At 37.2% G+C, this 18,699-nt stretch overlaps 1 protein-coding gene across 1 annotated transcript in view; it reads left to right on the forward strand.

The window, feature by feature from the left end:
* Window positions 1-18,699, forward strand: part of ACACA (acetyl-CoA carboxylase alpha) — a 277,380-nt gene that overhangs the window by 173,567 nt on the left and 85,114 nt on the right. The window contains exons 39-41 of the mRNA XM_006881383.1: window positions 550-753; window positions 5,909-6,064; window positions 8,309-8,455. Coding sequence (XP_006881445.1) covers window positions 550-753; window positions 5,909-6,064; window positions 8,309-8,455 — 507 coding nt within the window. The remainder of the gene's footprint in view (window positions 1-549; window positions 754-5,908; window positions 6,065-8,308; window positions 8,456-18,699) is intronic.

Below are 18,699 nucleotides of genomic sequence, written 5' to 3' on the forward strand. Positions count from 1 at the left end.
CTTCAAATTGCCTTTCTTTAACTTGTGCAATTTACCAAGAAGTATATATTATAAAGTTTAATAAAATTGTATGGAAAAAGCTCATGGTAATAATAGCTATGTTGATTTAAGGTCCTGTAAGTGTAATGAAACATAGTTACCATGCATATAAATGCTACTTAATAGCTGCTTAACTAGAGATTTTATTCCTGTTTGGGGTTTTATCTTAAATCTTATGGCTTGCAATTTTAGATATTACAGGTCTTTGATATAAACAAGAATATGAATATAATTGGGGGAAAATGGAAGGAGTTGTGATTTAGATATTGTGAGCCAGAGAAAACCTTTCAAATGGCCGGGCTAGCGTGAAATCATTCCTGACTTACTAGCAAGAGTAAGACTGGGGGGGGGGGGGGGGGGGGGACGGACTATCGGACCACGTTCCGTTAACAACTATATGTAGTACACATCTCCAAAAACTAGCATATTTTTCTCAAAGCTGGGCAGTCCTAGAGCCGATCCTGGTCACGGTGTATTTAAGTTTTGTGCTTGGTGATATGTCTGTGTCAGATTGAGGAATCTGTGCGGAGCATGGTAATGCGCTATGGAAGTCGGCTGTGGAAATTGCGCGTCCTCCAGGCAGAACTGAAAATCAACATTCGCCTGACACCAACTGGAAAAGCAATTCCCATCCGCCTCTTCCTGACAAACGAGTCTGGCTACTACTTGGACATCAGCCTGTACAAGGAGGTGACTGACCCCCGGACTGCACAGGTACGGTAGTTAAGCAGCCTCCTGAGGCCTCTGACTCTGTCCCACAGTTAAGCCATCTAGTTCTACTATTGAAGACCCAAACTTGTGACTCCATCGGCTCATCTAGTGGGGTTGTCCTCTATCAACTTCCATGGTTGTATGAATTTTAAAAATATCATTTGCTTTACAAGATGTACCCATGTTCTTCATCGCAAATGTTCTAAAACTGTCAACCTTTTGTCGCATATTGGTGGGCACGAACATGAACCTGACTCCAGAAGTATTTCTGCCACTTAGTGTTCTTCAGAGGCCATTCCGACAGTTTAGTCTTCTCTGCTATGATTTGTCTTTGTACTCAGCCTAGTTAGAACACTCTATAGTAAATAAAGGAGAATTGTTGGAATGTGCAGTTTACATCTGTCTTAAAGAAGGACAATGCAAACCTAATAGTTAGTGTAATAGCAAACAGTGATTTTATCATATTTACTCATTATGCCAATTCATTTCTAACTTTCCACAGTCCACCAAAGTTTCTTCAAAGATTCTCACCTTTCATTCAAAGAGTTGACATATTACATCTACAAAAAGTAGGGAGCTCTGGTGGCCTAGTGGTAAGAAGCTCCACTGTAATCCCAGAGGCACACAGTTCAAACCCACCAGTTGCCCCATAGAAGAAAGATGGGCAAGTGCCTCTCGTGCAGTTTCCTGCCTCTGAAAACACTCAGAAGGGATTGGTTCCAACTCTATAGCACAGAACAATAACAAAAGAGCAGGCTTTAACCATTTTTTCACATAGAAAAATAAGAATATGAAAATGGAAAGGAAGTATGTCTTTTCGTACATTACTTTTGTGATAACAATTCCTTTTAATCTGTTTTGCCATCTTTGTTTCTAGAAATTTACTTTTTTATAATACTAGATTTGATTTGGTTCATTAGTAATTTTTTTTAAGAACTATGTTATTTAAGTTTTTTATTTGAATTTGGCAAGTGCATGCCTTCTGATTAAAGGTTACACTTAATCCAGTAGGCATAAATGAGACTTTTTCAGTCTGTCCATTGCATCACGTGCAAGAAATGCCTTATGTATGTCTTATTTTTATCTGTATCCTTTAAAATCTAGGAACAGAGGTAGGCAAAGACATTTTTTTGCCAGTCTTTTGAAGACAAATTTTAAAAATTTGAGTTTAGACAATTGTCAAAGTGACCTTTCATTTTGTGCTTTGATGCCCTGTTAGATGTCTAGAGAAATCTATCCTATGAGAAGTGAACAGTTAAAACTGAAAGTCCAAAAGCACAAGAGAGCAAGAGAGCGAAGGGTGAGCAGGAGAAGGAGTACTCAATAATTTGTGCTGTATTTGATGTTTTTCAGAAAAACTTTAAACATTTTCAGTCAAAGCTTTCCATGGGCAGGAATGTTTTTAATTAACTTCTACAATGGCTTCAAGGCAGCTCTATTCGTGTGAAAAATAAGATGGCCACTTGAGATTTTAATGTTTTTGATAAATATGTTTGTTCTTCATAACTGCTTTCTTTTTTCTTTTCTTAGAAAGTTCTCAGACTTCCCTCATGCTGGCTAATAGTGACACAGGGCATGAAAGACACAGATACTTTCAATCAGGGATTTAGTCCGATGGATAGCACAAAATATATACTCAATAAATATCTGAAAGAATGACTGAGCCACTTCAGTTTAAGGAGAAATTACTTTTCCCATGTTCAGTGTGCAGTTTGGAAGTGCTGATGGAGGAGTACTCCTTTAGTGTTTTGGTGGAGAACATTCGAGAACCACTGCTGGGTTGAACTGACTTGCGAGCCTCTGAGTGACTGGAGAAGGGAAAGGACAACCAGAGCTGCTCCCCAGCCCAGCTCTAGAGCTCCTGGTGCCCATGTGCCCAGTTTGCCTTTCCCCTTTCTTTGCTTCAGTGAATCGTTGTGTGAATTTAAGGTAATATAGAATCATATGTACCATTTATTCATTTGACGAGTTAGTCAACATTTATTGACCCTGTGTAATAATCTCCTCCCATGCAATTAACGCCTCTGACAACCTGCAGGAGGGTCAGCTCTCCGTCAGTTCCAACTCGACGATACACAACAGCAATAACAACATATATATTAGTCACAATCCTATCAAAAGCAATCTCTTCCCTCAAAAATGTACATCGTAAAGGAAGAAGATAAATATTTAGATTTTTTTTTTCCTAGCCACCATAAATGAAACAGAATTATAGGGAGCAAACAATCTGAATCAGAGGTTGTTTTCTAAGAAAGAAGGCTTTATGATAATCTCTGGTGAAAAAGTCTGTGATATAGAAAAATGTGCATATTTTCATGAACTTGTAAAATAATACTTTATTGGTGGGGTTTTTTTTGTTGTTGTTGTTGCTTACAATTGTAGAAGATAGGGGCGCTCTGGTGGCCTGTGAGTAGGGAGTTGCACTGCCAACCCAAAGGTGGGTGGTTCAAATCTACCAGCTGCTGCGAGGGAGCGAGATCAGCATTCTCCTCTTTTGTACAGTAAGCAGCCTCTAAAAAAACCTCTGGGTGTCCAGCTATGACTCACTGGCAATGAGCTTGAGAAAATTTTTGTTTGGTTTTTTGTTGTTTGGTGTTTTTTTTAATAGAAGATAGACTGATAGATAGATGAACTTCCAACAGGTCAGTTAAAGGCTTCTACTCTTACACCTTACTGTCAGCTTCTTGCTCCCGAACATTACTTCTATATCCCTCCATTAAGGAACAAGGTTAACTAGCTTGATTTTCCTTCTGTGATATTGGTCATAATGGTTGTAATGAACACTGGTGTCAGACAGTCAAAGTGCAGAGAAGATAATTGGGTAATTCATTGCACTCGATTGATTTCTAATGTGTTGTAGGTGAGATACACATTTTAAGATCACTTTTATTGAGGTATGATTTCCATATAATAGTACATGCCTATTACATATACCTGTGTAGTTCAGAACATTTCTCCCACAATTGTAAATATCCTTATATAATCACTATCACAGTCATGAAAAGAGAACATCTAGTCACCCCAAAAGTTCCCTCATTGCCTCTTGCAGTCAAAGATGGAGGCATCAACTCTAGGCCTGAACCAAAGTGTGCAGGGAGCGTGAGGGAGGGGAACCCACTGCTTTTGCTACTATTCCAAAGAATACAAATCTAGAGGACAAAGTAGAATCACAAAGGGTTTCCGAGGCTGGAATATCTACAGAACCAGCCATAAAGTAGCACATATTATCCAATTTCATTTCTAGGAAAGAAAGAATATAAAGTGCCAGAAAGCAGATCATTGACTACCCCAGTCCAAGGAAACCAGTGGTTCTTGATGTCTCTAGAGATGCATTTTCTGCTCTGCTACTTTAGATCTTCAGGATTTTGCAATTCCACCATGTTGCATGGATTGCTGATTTGTTCCTTTTCACTGCTGGGTAGTATTCCATTCATTATATGAACATACCACAATTTTTCTATCCATTCATCATCATCAATGGGCACAGCTGTTAAGACCATTCGTTTATAAGCCTTTATGTGGAGAGACTTACTTTCTCTTGGGTAAATACATAAGAATCTAATTTCTGGATCACAGTAAGTATATTTTTAACTTTTTAAGGAATTGCCACAGCAGTCATAACATTTTAAAAGCGCACTAGCAGTGTGAAGCCTGAATGTGTCCACCTGGAGGATTTCCTCCAGCCTCCTTTCTCAGTGCAGCACAGTTGTTTGTTTAACCATGACCAGCATAACTGCATTCAGAGTGTGGCAAATCTGAACCCCAAGCACCATAACCATAGGTCGTATCTCTCTTTATAAATAGGAATGCAGTCCCGAGATCCTCCTGAGTTGACTCTTTTCTTATTTTGATCCACTTTATCTTTTGAGTCTCATTCTCTCATATCAGTATCTTTGCCTCATTTAATACTTAAATCTTTTGAAAGATGACTGCTTCTACCTCTTGAATCCCTAAAATACTACTACTGCTTCCTTCAATGTGGTAGCTTTGCTCAGTGGTCCTGTGGAAGAGGAGCGAGAGGTCTAGTCACAGCCATGAGCAAATTTCACCCATGAAGCCCTTATTTCTCTGAGCTAAACTAGGGCTAAGGATTTACATCACTGACTAGGAGAAGACAACTATGTTGAGTGTAGGAAAGTATTTAATTCTATTTCCATGCCTCTATATCAGGTCTAGATTTAGGATTATATTTTTTAGATCCAACTATCTATGTGGGTGTATCTATTATATCCCAAGCTCCATTTGTATTCACTGCATTAGGAACCTATATTTTATGTATTCATGCGTAAAGTGCCTAGTTTAGTGTCATATAACCTCTGGGCACTCAATAAATATTAATTGAATTGAAATAATAGCATCCCTTATAAATATTCATAAGCAAATAAAACTATCTAAATATATGGAGTATGAAGTACTCTTCTAGAAATATTTGAGTTAAAATGATTAAAAACTGCTGTGGTGATTTTATTATGTGGCAAGATATTGCAGGAGCTGTTCAATAGTTGTAGCCATAGTATATTGGAAAGGGAAAAAAAAGATAAATATGCACACCTATTTTGCTGTCTTGTAATTTAACAAGAATTAAATAGATGGATGGATGAATAAAACTGACATCTAAAAATTTTTTGAGGGCTTGGTGTGACTAATAATATTTATAAAGCACATTTTAATCGAATAGGCTACAGCACAAATAATATACTAGAATCTTGACCTGGTTTCCTACCATTGGAGGAAAACCAGAATTATCTTTTAGTGTGTGGCTGTTCTTGACATTAATAGTAAGAGTGCTCAGACTGGCTAGTGGAGATACTCTTCTTCTGAGTCTGTAGGAATCAGTGCCACATTAGTGGGCAAGTATTGTCACTCTGTCTCTGAGGAGCAAAACTAATGCTGTGCATTTTTTTTTATGATTTCAACTAATAAGAACAGCCTGTGACACATGGCTGGTCATGCATCTTTTATTCTGAGTTGGTCAATCTGTAGAGAAGTAAGAATACCAAGTACTTAATGATAGGAGCAATGAATATCTTGGCTACTCTGACTACTATCAAAAATTTATTTCAGGCAGTAACATTTGTGGAAAGACCTTGTAGGCAGCTGTCTGATGTTTTCCTTCCTCACTTGACTCCCCAATGATGTTATCTTTTTTCCCCTGCAGATCATGTTTCAGGCATATGGAGACAAACAGGGACCACTGCATGGAATGCTAATCAATACTCCATATGTGACCAAAGACTTGCTTCAATCAAAAAGGTTCCAGGCACAGTCCTTAGGGACAACATACATATATGATATCCCAGAGATGTTTCGGCAGGTAACGATGGCTAACTGGGGGGCTCGGATGTGTTTAGGGAATCAAGCTTTTCCTTTGTTTCCATCAAATGCAGCTTTGATCGGAAAAGAACTATTCCCAAGGGGCAAGAAATATCTTGATTCCTTTCTCATTGCATTCTTCAACTGCTATTTGTTGACTGGTAACATTGGTGTTAGATAATTCTGTGGGAGATATAGTGAGAATAAAAACCTCTGTTGAGTAAGAGAATAAACTGAGACCAGGTGCCTATGTTGGTTGTTTCCAATTGAAAAATTAAATTATGAATATTAATAAGTGATATGAAACTCTTAATTGTCATTTTCCTATTCTCCAACATTACTCAGTTTCTAGCTGATAGCCAAAGTTTATATGATGAGTATCAAAGTCGATAGCATAAGAATGGACATAGACTTCATGATACACTTTTTTAAAAAAATAAACAATCATTACATTCTATACTTCATAAAGAATGATTACAAGAAACTATACTAATTGCTATGGCATAAGACAATTTGACACAAGCTTGTATTAAAAAAACATGATACACACTTTTAAAGTATAAGTTCTGTTGTGGATGATTTATTATAGCTGAATAAAAACTAGCATGAGAAAGCATGACATTGTGAATCTCATCCTCTGTATGAGAATAAATTTCTTGGATCTGTATGGTAAATCTCCTCTATGCTACAGACTTTTCTTCCATCAGTAAGAGGCAAAAAAAAAGGTATATTATTAATTAAAAAAGTAACAAAAAGAATACGTTATAAAAAAAATACTGAATTTGTGAATATAGGATTTTTCCACCTCCTCCAGTCAATACTGCCAGTGTTACCATGTTTGAATTTCAGTAATGTAACATTTCCTATAACTCCTGTATTATTCACCTTTATATACCATTTGCTTAGAAGTCCTTTCTCTTGAAACAGAACTACTACCACTTAGCATTGTCTTTTTATAGGGTTGTGAGCCTAACAATTAAGTGTTGGTTCTGTTCTCTGATGCTAGCATTATAAATGGACATTCCATCTTCTGGAATTCTTCCTAAATAATAGACAAAAACTATTAGACTAGGATATGTAGATATATATGAGCATTTGGCCTGTAAATGTTGCTTTAAGGGAAGAAAAGACAAATAACCAGTTCGCCCTTCTGCAGGGATTTGTTTGTTTACATATCAAGTTGAGAATGGAAATCATAATGTGTTTAAAACAGGCACAAGGGTCTGTTTTCTCACATTTGAGCAGAATTGATCTGTACATTTACATTTAGCCATCCATAATTCTCTTTTTTTATTGTGATTTTCATGAAGATTTATAAAGAGGTTGGTTTTCATTCACACGTGTTTTCGTCACCCCTCCCCCAGTTCACTTTGCAATGCCTGTCCTGTTCCAGATTGTTAATTATCATACATATAATGTCTAATTGTCCATTTCTTTCAGATTGCCCTTCCTCTCACCTATGTCTATATGTGAGTCTGTAGCTATGAACAGATTTGAGGATTGTTCCTCACACTCTAATAGAAACTTTTAATCTTGGCTTCTTGGATTTTCCCTCTTTTTAAATTATTTTTAATTGATCTGAGTGAAAGTTTGCAAAGCAGATTGGTTACTCATTCAAGCATTCGTATACATTTTGTTTTATAACGTTCAAGATGCTGTTCTTGACTTTCCCTGGTCGGTTATTTTAAGAGTGAGCGTTTCCCTAGTGCCACTGGGCATCTTCCAGTCTTGTCTCCTGGTGGTCTAGTCTATAGGGAGTTTTACTGCTAATCCAAAGCCCATGTCTCTCAGGTGATTTGCATCCATCAGCAGCTGTATGGCAGAAAGATGGGCATTGTTGTACTGGGAGGTTTGGTTTGGACTTGACAGCAATGAGTATGATTGGTTGGAAGTGTAGCCCCTGGATTTTCTTTGGATTAGCTAATTAAGTCCCCCCCCCTTTTTTTTTTGTTACTGTCTCTCAGATGTGTTTTATATACTTTTTCCTGGGGTGTTACCAAGTCTCTGGTGTTTGTTATTGTTCTGGGGCTGATTTAGATTCATTTAGTAGTTGAACTTTGGTGAATATACTGTATGATTTGTTTTAACTGAGAATGGAAAGTGGAAAATTTAGTCTGACACTTTGTCTTTGAGTAGAACACTTGAAAAAGGAAGAAACAAAAGCAGACTGGCCTAATTATTGTATTAGTTGTCCATACTGAAATGTTAATTATCACTAATTAGTCAAATTTCCCCCCTCCACTAGTCCCTGATCAAACTCTGGGAATCTATGTCCACTCAAGCATTCCTCCCATCACCACCGCTGCCTTCTGACATGCTGACCTACACTGAGCTGGTGCTGGACGATCAAGGGCAGCTGGTCCACATGAACAGACTTCCAGGAGGAAACGAGGCAAGTAACTCTTACCTTTCTTACCTTGGTGCCCACAGTACCAATTTTCTGTAGGAGTGATGATTAAACAGTATTAATTAAGGCTCAAGTGACCACATGATGTTACTGGTAAAGATCTTTAGAAAGAGAGAGCGTCAAGTGGGTACTAAGGAATCACTGTTCATTTTTTCAGGCGTGATAATGGTATAAAGATGATGCTTTTCTGAAAACAAAAAAAAAAACAAACGAAAAACAGATTATTACCTGTTACCACATACTAAAATACTTACAAATTAAGTGATCTGCTATCTGTTTCAAAATAATGGGGTGTAGATAAAACAAGTCTGGTCAGGAATTGATAATTGAAGCTAGATGTCAGGTGTACAAGGATATATTATTTCCTCTATTTCTGTGTGTGTTTACAGTTATATATAATAAAAACTCTTTGATTTGCTTGATAGCTTTTTCCCTTGAGGACTTAATGGCATACTAGTAATGCATTTTGGGGGTATCTTTTCTATGCTTAGTTTACTTGCTCAGTTGCTGTTGTAGGTAGGGCGTTGCTTTTAAAATGGTTCGGTGAGAGCCAAGAACTTAAACAATAGAGTACATAATAGAGAATACATTTCTTGATGATTATCCTAGAAGCATTTCTTAGCCTTGTAGTCTTTCTTTCATGTTGTTGTTAGTTGCCATAAAATTTGATTCTAATGACAACCACCTATGTGCAGAAGAAAACTGCTCCACTGAGTTTCCGAGGCTGTGAGTTTTGAAAAGCACTGTCTTCCAAGGTTACCTGGGTGGATTTGAAGTGCCAGTCTTTGACTAATTGCTAGGGGCTTAACCATTTGCTCCAACATAAAGTCATATTCTGCCCTATGTCCTTTTGATCTCTCCTTTTGATGCATTGAGATTCTTCCTGGTTTTAACTGCTTCTAATGTATAATGATAGCATCAGTGACAAAATTGAAAAGAGTGTTTATTTTTATTTCAACCATAGAAAGGATTCCTAGATAAATTTTATTTCCTTAGAAGGAGTAACCTTTACCTGGTTATTCACTATAAGCAGTCTGGGTAAGCCTTTGGAGATGATAAGCGATCTTTTTCATTTTATGTAGTATTTTTTTTTCCTCTCCCCCAAATTTTTTACTAAATGTGAAAGGTGTCTGGCACCTTTCTACTGTGAGTGCAGTAGACACCAACAGTAAATGATGTGGTATTAAGATGGATGCAAGCACTGGACCAGATGGAGAGTATCAGACTTGTTGGAGTTCTTCTAATCTCACACCTTGACAAATGGTGGAAGTAAGAGGCTAGGGAGAGAGAATGCATAGAATTTTGACACAAGTGGATTAATACGCATCAGCTCATGAAGTTGAAGCAGAGGTTTGTATCCCTGTCTGTAGCAGCATCTGCTTAGTGAGCCACTCAACAACAAAGAAAAGCTTCTTTGCCCTAGACTTAAATTCTGATTTCTTAAACAGTGCAGCCTTCAAGAATGAAAGGCACCCTTGTGAACATGGGGCTAAAAGGGGGAAAGGAAAAAACTAACTAGTTTTTAACTAATGTAATTAAAACACAAAATGAGATTTTTGGCCACATGGAAGCTAGCCACAGTGCTCTGTGAAACCTCTTGCCATGATCTTTCTCTCCTGCTTTCTCTCTGCTCTCATTCTGTGTTTGAGCGAACTGAGACTGGGGGAATAGTGAAGTCCCAGAGGGACAGAGCTCTGTTCTTGCTGAAATTACAAGCACAGAGCTGCCTGGGCATGAACATGTAGTGTTTACTCTGCCAGTATGAATACAAATAGTCTTATTATACGGGAGTCTGTACCCAAAGACCACACACACACACACACACACACACACACACACACAGGAACAAAAAAGAAAAAAAAGAATAAAAAAATTAAAGATTTTTTTAACCCTTTTAAGACCTAACAAACCTTGGTGGAAAAGAGATGTCTTAACCAACTGCATAATGTGGGATCACACATTGTCCTTTTCCTAGTGTTTTAATAAATTGGAAATCTAGGAGGCTAACAGTTATGTTTGGAAAGGTTTCTATTATTATTATGGCTTGGTGGGATTTTTTTCTTCTCCTTTGTGTCATGTCTCAATTTCTTCTCATTTTACATTTTTTCCTCCTTAGTTGCCTCTTTCCTTTGTTCTTCACATTGTTGAGTACTGTCGGAGCTGAGTATTAAAGGTTTCTACAGCTTTGAGCTCAGGAGGAGAGAGACTGATGTTCTTTTGTGAGCAGTTAGTGACTAATGCCTGGATGGTGAAGTCAGTCAGGGTCTTAGCTAGATTATAGGGTGCTGCACGTCGGTAGTGAGGTTAGGGTATTAGAATCAAACTCTGTTACCTATAGCTTGAGCACACAATGGGACATGTCCACCGAGAGACTGGCCAATCTAAGGGTGGCATTTCACAGTATGAGTTCTGAGGGACAGCTGCACCTAAAAGATGACGAAGTGTCAGTACAATCTATTTCCTCTTACTGAGCCCAGTTTTATCAGTGCAAGTTGACTTTCAGCTCTTGCAGTTTAATTTTCTTTGCCCAAAGAGACAAGTTTGTCATGATGCTGGCATTCTACATATTACTCCGAGAACAAAGTAAGAGAAAAGAAAAGAGTTCATGCTGATGAGATTTGAAGCAAATCGATCCTGTCCCAAAGAGAATGGGCATCTGAACAGAACCTTGAAAAATAGTATTAAAAACAGGAATAAAAAATTGGCCTGTTAGTGCTCTGAGATCCAAGGCTCAATGTAAATGCACTGATACTACACACACATTAAATCATGACAATGTTGTGTTCTTCAATGGCGACAGCTGTACCAAGTCATCACTGTAGGTAGTGCTGCATTTTCCTGAAGGACTAGAGCTTCTGGGCTTAAAAACAACTACATGGATATAAGGAATAAAGATAAAACAAGAGATTCCCACAGAGATTTTTCCATGAATTGAGATGCTCATCCCGACCATCAAAGGCAGAAAACCTGCACTTATCAGACCATCAGCTATATGGGTGGCCAGATTTTATTCCCTGTTTTTTTCCCCTGGGACAGTAAAGAGGTAAAATGGTGATAGGACCAGGACTTGGAACAATTCAGTTCTATTTAGTTTTAGGTAACTTGTTTGCCATTTGAGGAAGAATATTGGCTGTTTCAGCCTAGATGTGACCTGCATTTTGAACATTCATGCCTGTGTTAGAGGGAGGAGAACGGGAGCTTTTCTGATGTGGTGCTAGCTTCTTTCTGTTTTCTGAGTTGTTCCTTCTAAGTTAAGGAAGATATAACTGAAGAAATGCCACTGAATGCAAGACGAAACGTCTAGGAGGAAAAAAAAAGTATAGCAGAAGCGTTTTCCACATTGTCAGCCTTGAGTGGCATTGCATTTAGTATAAATTTAGAGTAGCATACAATAAAAAAAGGGTTTAGGAGAAAAGTACATTAATTATGCTACTTGCAGATAGTTCCAAAGGTGAGGTGTTTTTTGTTTTGTTTGTTTAGTTTTTAATAATTTCAGTATACTTTTCAGGATGTTTGTTTCAAGGAAAATGTGATTTCAACATAGACTAAATTGATGTAATTTCTCTCTTTGGTACTATGTATGGGCACTATATCTAAATACATAACTAAATGAATATGCATTGTTGAACCTAGATACAGAAATGTGCTAACCGTTCTACTTTAGTGCTTCTCCATTTTAGCAGAATTATTTTCATTTTCCTGCCAGTTTACTAACCTGTTTTGATCATTTGGTGGAAGCTGTAATTGTAGGTGGGAACACTTTGAGTAACAGTTCACAATCCAGTGCAGCTTCTTTTCACACTAAATCCCATTATTAAACGGCTCAGACTAAGATCAGACCAAGAGCTGTAACAGACTTGACAGAGAACAACTTAACTTTGCCTGGTAGGACAAAGGAAACACTTGCCTTCTGGAGACTGCATTCTTATTTGTTCTGAAACAAGTTATTAGCGTTCTGCCTTTATATTTTCTTGTAACAGGTCTGACAACTAGATCAGGAATCCTTAATTGGGTAAGGAGCAGAGATATGATAGAGAACTATTCAAGTAACATTAGAGTGGACAGAAATTAGGACACCTTTTTCCTTATTATCTCTGAACATGGAGTTTTTTAACAGTATGAACTCATCATCCATTTCTTCCTATCACTTCTGTAATCATGAAATCAGATGAGGAGGAACTATGTTGATAAATAGTTAAAATAACCCTAACCCTAACCCTAACCCTGACTGAAATTCCTGCATGGTGTTCTTTCTCCCTTAACATTTTTCTGAGAGAAATGTAAATTCTAAGTGCAATTTGATATGGCCAGTACTATACAAATGAACACACTTAATAATTGTAGTGACGCTAGCTTTCATTTCTTCAGATGGGCACTAGGTGTCAGGATTTTTCCTTCTCAGCAACTCAGTATTCACACAAGCCTCTTGGAAGGCCCTTTTTAGTGAGGCAATTGCAGTAGTGTCTTTCCCTTTTTTAAAACTGGTGGTGTAGGCTTTGCTTAAAAGTATTCATAGTGTGCAGCCATATTTTTTTAACCCTTTGTATAGAGATATGTTGGACCGTACACCATGGTTATAGACATTTTTGAGGAAACCATATTTTTAGGGAGAGAAAATTAAGGAAAAGAGGAATGTAAGTTAAAGACAAGCTTCCATTGTTATTAGCTACCACTGACTTCATTCTGACTCACTTTGACCCTAAATGAGCATATAACCCTTGTTTCACACTCCAGTCTCTGCTATGCTTAAACCTATTGTTGAGTCACTGTTAATCCATGTCACTGAAGGTCTCTCTTTTGTTAACCTACTTTTCCAAAGTATATAAGATCATCCTTACTTCTAAGGAGCACTCTGCCCTCCCTTTTTCCAAGGTGGGTTGATTTGGTTTTTGGCAGTCCATGGTAGAGTCAATATTCTTCTCCAGTACCACAATTCAAAGGCATCATTGTTCTAAAGTGCAATGATAAGATGAGTGGAAATTAAGAATTCAGTTCTAGAAGTCTTTAGCTCTGCTGGCATGCCAGTGCTTAATGAATGTTTAATTCTTGGCAATGTACTGGTGTCTAGTACCCTCAAAGCATAAGCATTCCTTTACATTTTCTTTAACTCTTTCAGATATACAGAACAATAAGTGATATGAACAGATCTTAGTTTTTATTCTGTTCCTCACATTTATAATTCTAAAATCCTTTAAAATCTCTAATGAGAGTACCAAAGAGTAAGGCAGAAAAGGGTAGTTGTTAAGTTTATAAATGCATAACAGGTTGGAAGAAAATGAATTAGTAGATGCCCTTTAATAGTTGGACTTCTTAACCCAGAAACCTCTCATTTTAGGAGAACCACCATGATGCTGTCTTAATTCACTTGTTTAATATTTGCTATCCATTCAGAGGAAATGCTTGGGTTATGCTAGACTTGAATTATGATAGGACCCAGATCTGAAACTCTGTCACTTGGAAAAACAAATAGACCAGAACCAAAAACCTCTTGTTCTTAACTTGATTCTGATGCACAGTGATGCTATAGACTGTCCTGTAGGGTTTCCAAGGCTATGATCTCTATAGAAGCTCTTTGCCATGTCTTCCCAAGGAGTGGCTGGTTGGTTTTTTAATTAATTGGCTACTGAACATTGAAACAACGCATCCAAAGGAAGCCTTTGACAAGAGAGGGTATATATTTGCAGACTTGGGTGAAGGAATGGATATTTCTCATGAACACAGAATCTAAATATTTCTGTATGTGAACATTAATTTTTGGACATTGTTTTGCTCAGTTTTACTTCAGAATAGCTCATGAATGGAAAGCTAACTGAGTTCTTGTTTCATTCTTTTGAAATACTTTATCTTTTCATGTGGAAATTAGGTTAGTGTCAGTCTTTTTACATACATGTTATAAAGAAGTCTTATTTGTACACTGAAGTTAAGCTCTAAAATAGCCTTGAGAAAAGCATTATTTCAAAAAAACAGGACCATAGACTGTACATTAATTGTTCAACTTATGAAAAGAAATTGGTGGTCATTGCCACTAGTCTCTGAAGGCCAGATAATGAGAGTAAGTGCTTTTTGATCCTCAGCAGAAAAGGACTGTGTAGCATTCATTCTACAAACACAACTCTTATTTGTGGTTTTTTTTTTTTTTTTTATTAAATCAAGAACTTCATAAAACCAAGTTCTAATCCTTTCCTTGCCAGCAGGGTAGGTATATTACAAATATAAAGATTAAAAAACATGTGATATATGGTAAAATAGTTTTATTTAAATTTGCTTTATGTTTTTAAAATCAGCCTTGTATTTCTAAACCTCATAAAAGAGACCTCAGAGGCTTGTAAGCATATTGGGCTACATGTCTTTGTTTAAAATCATCTTCGAAACAAATGTTGGGTCCCTCATTAGAGAAATATCAAGGCTAATTTTTGAAAGATTAGTCTTCTTACCATGAAATTAGCCCCTAATGAATTTAACAGTATTCTTTGGGGATGCATATTTAAAATTCCTTCTGAATAACTATTCCTGGGACTTCTCATCAGATTTATTAGTATGGTACCGCATTTTCATTGGTAGCAAATCAAGGCCCAATAACTTGATTGACTTTGAAAATCCTCCCTCAACAGGGTGGATTGGCACAGTGACCATAACAGTGGGCTCGAGCACATCCAAGATCAAGAGTATGGCTCAGTGTAGTGTCAAGTTCAGATCTGTTGTTCGCAGGGTCGACTCCAGGGCACCTGTCAACAACAATGCATCCATCGACCCACAAAAGCTGAACTTCTGAAGGCTTCTTAGTTTCTTGGAAATGAAAGTCCTAGAGGTAGCCTTTAACAAAAGGATGCACTTGCCAGTATTTTTGTATGTTGCTTAAGTTTCTAAGATTTTACTGTTAAAAAATATGGCACAGTACTCTATGTCAAGGAACTTTGAAGCTTTAACTAGAGACAATGCTGGCCATCAAGACAGCGACAGCTGACACAAGAGAATGAAGTGTAGCATGAAGTATCATAGTTCACCATCGTCTGTAAGATTAATGGACAAAGCTTCTAGAACTATAGTAGGCCAACCTGATTCATTTCCGCATCAACCAATTAATCGTCTGTCCCATTTCTCAGATATTACTGACTTACAAGTGCTCTTCTGCGTGTGTTTTTTAAAATATGGTTTGCTTATTAAATTACTTTGTGTATATATGTGTAAAATTACTGTGGTTTAATGCATATAAATATTATAGGAAGAAATAATTTCCCTGTTCAAAGTTATTATTTCAAATCTTTGGTGATGTTTTCAAAGAATTACCTTTGGTATGAAAGTTTTTTACTCTAAAAATGTTATTTTCTTACCCTTTTATTGCTTTTTACAAAGGTTGAAGTAAGTTTGCTCAGCCATTTTTGAATTATCCAAGCATGACAAAAAGAGTTTTTCAGCTGTTAAGAAAATTGTCTTGAGCTCTTTAATGTGATCATACAACACTCTGTAGTAAAACATAAGTCAGAGAATGCAATATGGAAAGACAGTGACTTTTTTTCCTTACATGGTTTTTCTGAATGGCAAACATTTAAGTCACACATTGCACTGCCTTATGGTCTAAAAAGAAACCATTTAAGGCCGATAGTATTTCCTGGTTTTTCATCATATATACCTTATGCAGTTATATCAGTAAGTTAGTATTGTTTATAAAATCTAGTTATAGATGTAATATTACATAAGTATATGGGCAAAGGGGAAAGGGTAAGCTTTTGTCTTGTGTCTCAACAGGGGCTCCAGTGCCAATTCCTTCCCCTGGCTCTCAGTTTTCTCGTCTTCCAGAGACAGATGATGCCTCAGTTAGCTTTAGCTCTAACCTGCTAGCATTCTTTGTACTGCAGCTCTAGGGCTTTGCTGAGGGGTGATCTTCCTGGCATTAGAAGAATTAGAACAATAGCTATTGGAGGCTTTGCTCGGAAAACTCTTAGACTTCCAACATGAAAAATAACACACCTTCACCATTTATAAGTATCTATATAGAAAGATATTATTACAGCTCAACTCAAAGTCTGGAGTTAAGAGAAAAGCAGCGGTGGCAGAGAGACATTCCCTTCCTGCTTCCCAAAGCATAGCTAGAGTTGACAGATACTTCTTATCCTCTTAAAAAGTAAAATCTTACCCTGTTTTGCTCCTTTGCTTTCCCTTCCAATTTCTTTGTTGAGCTTAATATTATTGTTGTTACTGTGGTAACAGTAGCAGCTTTGGAAAGTGCCTGTGTATGTGCTTGCACATTCTCCCCACACTGATAGTACAATTAATGTAGATGTCAATTTTGGTGTTAATTTTGGGTCATGATTATTGTTGACACTTTGTGTCAGACTAATGGCATTTATGGGCACCATCAGAATAAATGTTAATATTATCGGGTTCTTAGTATCTGTTATAGTAACATTAAACCAAGATCCTCCCAGGAGGAGAAATACATATATGGATACATAGATAATGCTTCTCTCTATCACTGGTGTTACTCAGCGAGAAAATGACATCTCAGGGCAGAATCCTAATCACTGTTTGGAGCATCAGAAATAATGATCACCTCTGATCGGAGGTTGTGAATAATTCATTTGGTTTGATTTTCACGTCCTGTCCAGTGATACTTTTCAAACCAAATGTGTTTCTACAGGAAAATAATGGTCCACTTCTTATGGAAATACTGTGGCACAAATCATTTTACCCACATAAAAACAGTTAAATAAGACTGTTCTCTTCTGCTTGCTTTCTCCTCCTCATTCCCTCCTCCCTCACTTAAGCATGTTTATTCCAGGATCAGACTATGGCCAAAGAAATATTTTCTTCCTTGGAACTTATATTAACCCATAAAATCCCTGTCAACTCTTAGTTTCCCTCTAGGACAGAGTAGAACTACCCCAAAAGGCTTCTGAGACTCTGAATCTTTGCAGGAGCAGGCTGCCACCCCTTTGTCCATATAGCAGTTGGTAGGTTCAAACTTGTGGCTAACAACCAACCAACCAGTTAACCACTGCATTCCTTACAAATTCTGTTGGGAAAATAAATTTATTTCTAGCCTCAGCTCATTCAGCTTATGTAGCACTTTTTATTGCCTTTCCTTTTCTTTCTTGTTTAAGGATATTATTTTAGATTGATAACCATAAACCTAGGAGACCTGATAATCTGAGGTTCTAATATAAAAAACATATAAAATTTAATGAAAATATGCATTAGGTTCCTAGGACCATGCTAGTCAGTGACTTAGTGAGGCGGTAGTCAGGGAAGAAGGCGCTTTGGAAGTACCAAAACAAACTTGAGGCTAAGGCTCATTAAATTAGAAACTTGCATTTTCTTTTCTGGCTTCCTCTAGTAGTCCTAATTTGAACCTTAATCCTCCACTATCATTGTCTGTCAGATAAAACATATGTACATAACTGGAGGGAGAGAAAAGGGAAAACTAGAGGACTCAATGATGGGATATCCTTTGATTGACATTTTTTAGTTAATATACAAAGCTTAGATGAAATCAATGAATGTCACATTCCTAATCACACTGCCACATTTATGTATGCTTTTGCACAGTTTTCAATATAAAAATCTCAGTTGTATATATGATATAGATAGATCCATTTCTATAAAGCACTTTGACTGGATAACTAACAGTGTCCTAATTAAAAAGGAAAGGGAGGGATATGTCTTCTGAAATAATGTCCCAATCCTCTGAGACAAAGCTATTCTTAGAATATTTTGAACTATTTTTCCTAAATGTTGTGACCCCTTTTTTTTTTTACCCATCTTAACAAGGGCAGGGGAACAAGGGCAGGGGAAGGGGTATGTGTGTATGTGTGTGTAACCTAATTTTCATCATTTGACAGAAAATCTGATTTTGCATTCAGAAACCATTTCTAGTATCAAATTCAATTTTGTCAAGTGATTAGTTGGGCTTGGTAGAAAAGAATTTAAAAACGCAACACTGGAAATGGCCACAGTGCTTTAATACTTGGAGAGAGCTGTAGTTGTTGTCAAGCCGAAAGCTGCCTTTTAGTGACTGTGGATCACAACTTGGATTATTGTGTTACATGTCTCTGCAGCTGTTACAGATCTACATCTGTTGACACCATGTGTTTCTACCCAGGACTCTGGAAAAAATAGAGGAGTGTGTGAATTGATACCTTGCCTATCAGTGCAAATGTTCCGTTATGTACATATGTTTGTAAAGCTCTTTAGTCCCCTTCAAGATGAAAGGCTCTGTATAAATATAAGCT

This window comes from Elephantulus edwardii, unplaced genomic scaffold (genome assembly GCF_000299155.1).
Source record: "Elephantulus edwardii isolate Elephantulus edwardi_28Jun2011 unplaced genomic scaffold, EleEdw1.0 scaffold00015, whole genome shotgun sequence".
Lineage (NCBI taxonomy): Eukaryota > Metazoa > Chordata > Mammalia > Macroscelidea > Macroscelididae > Elephantulus > Elephantulus edwardii.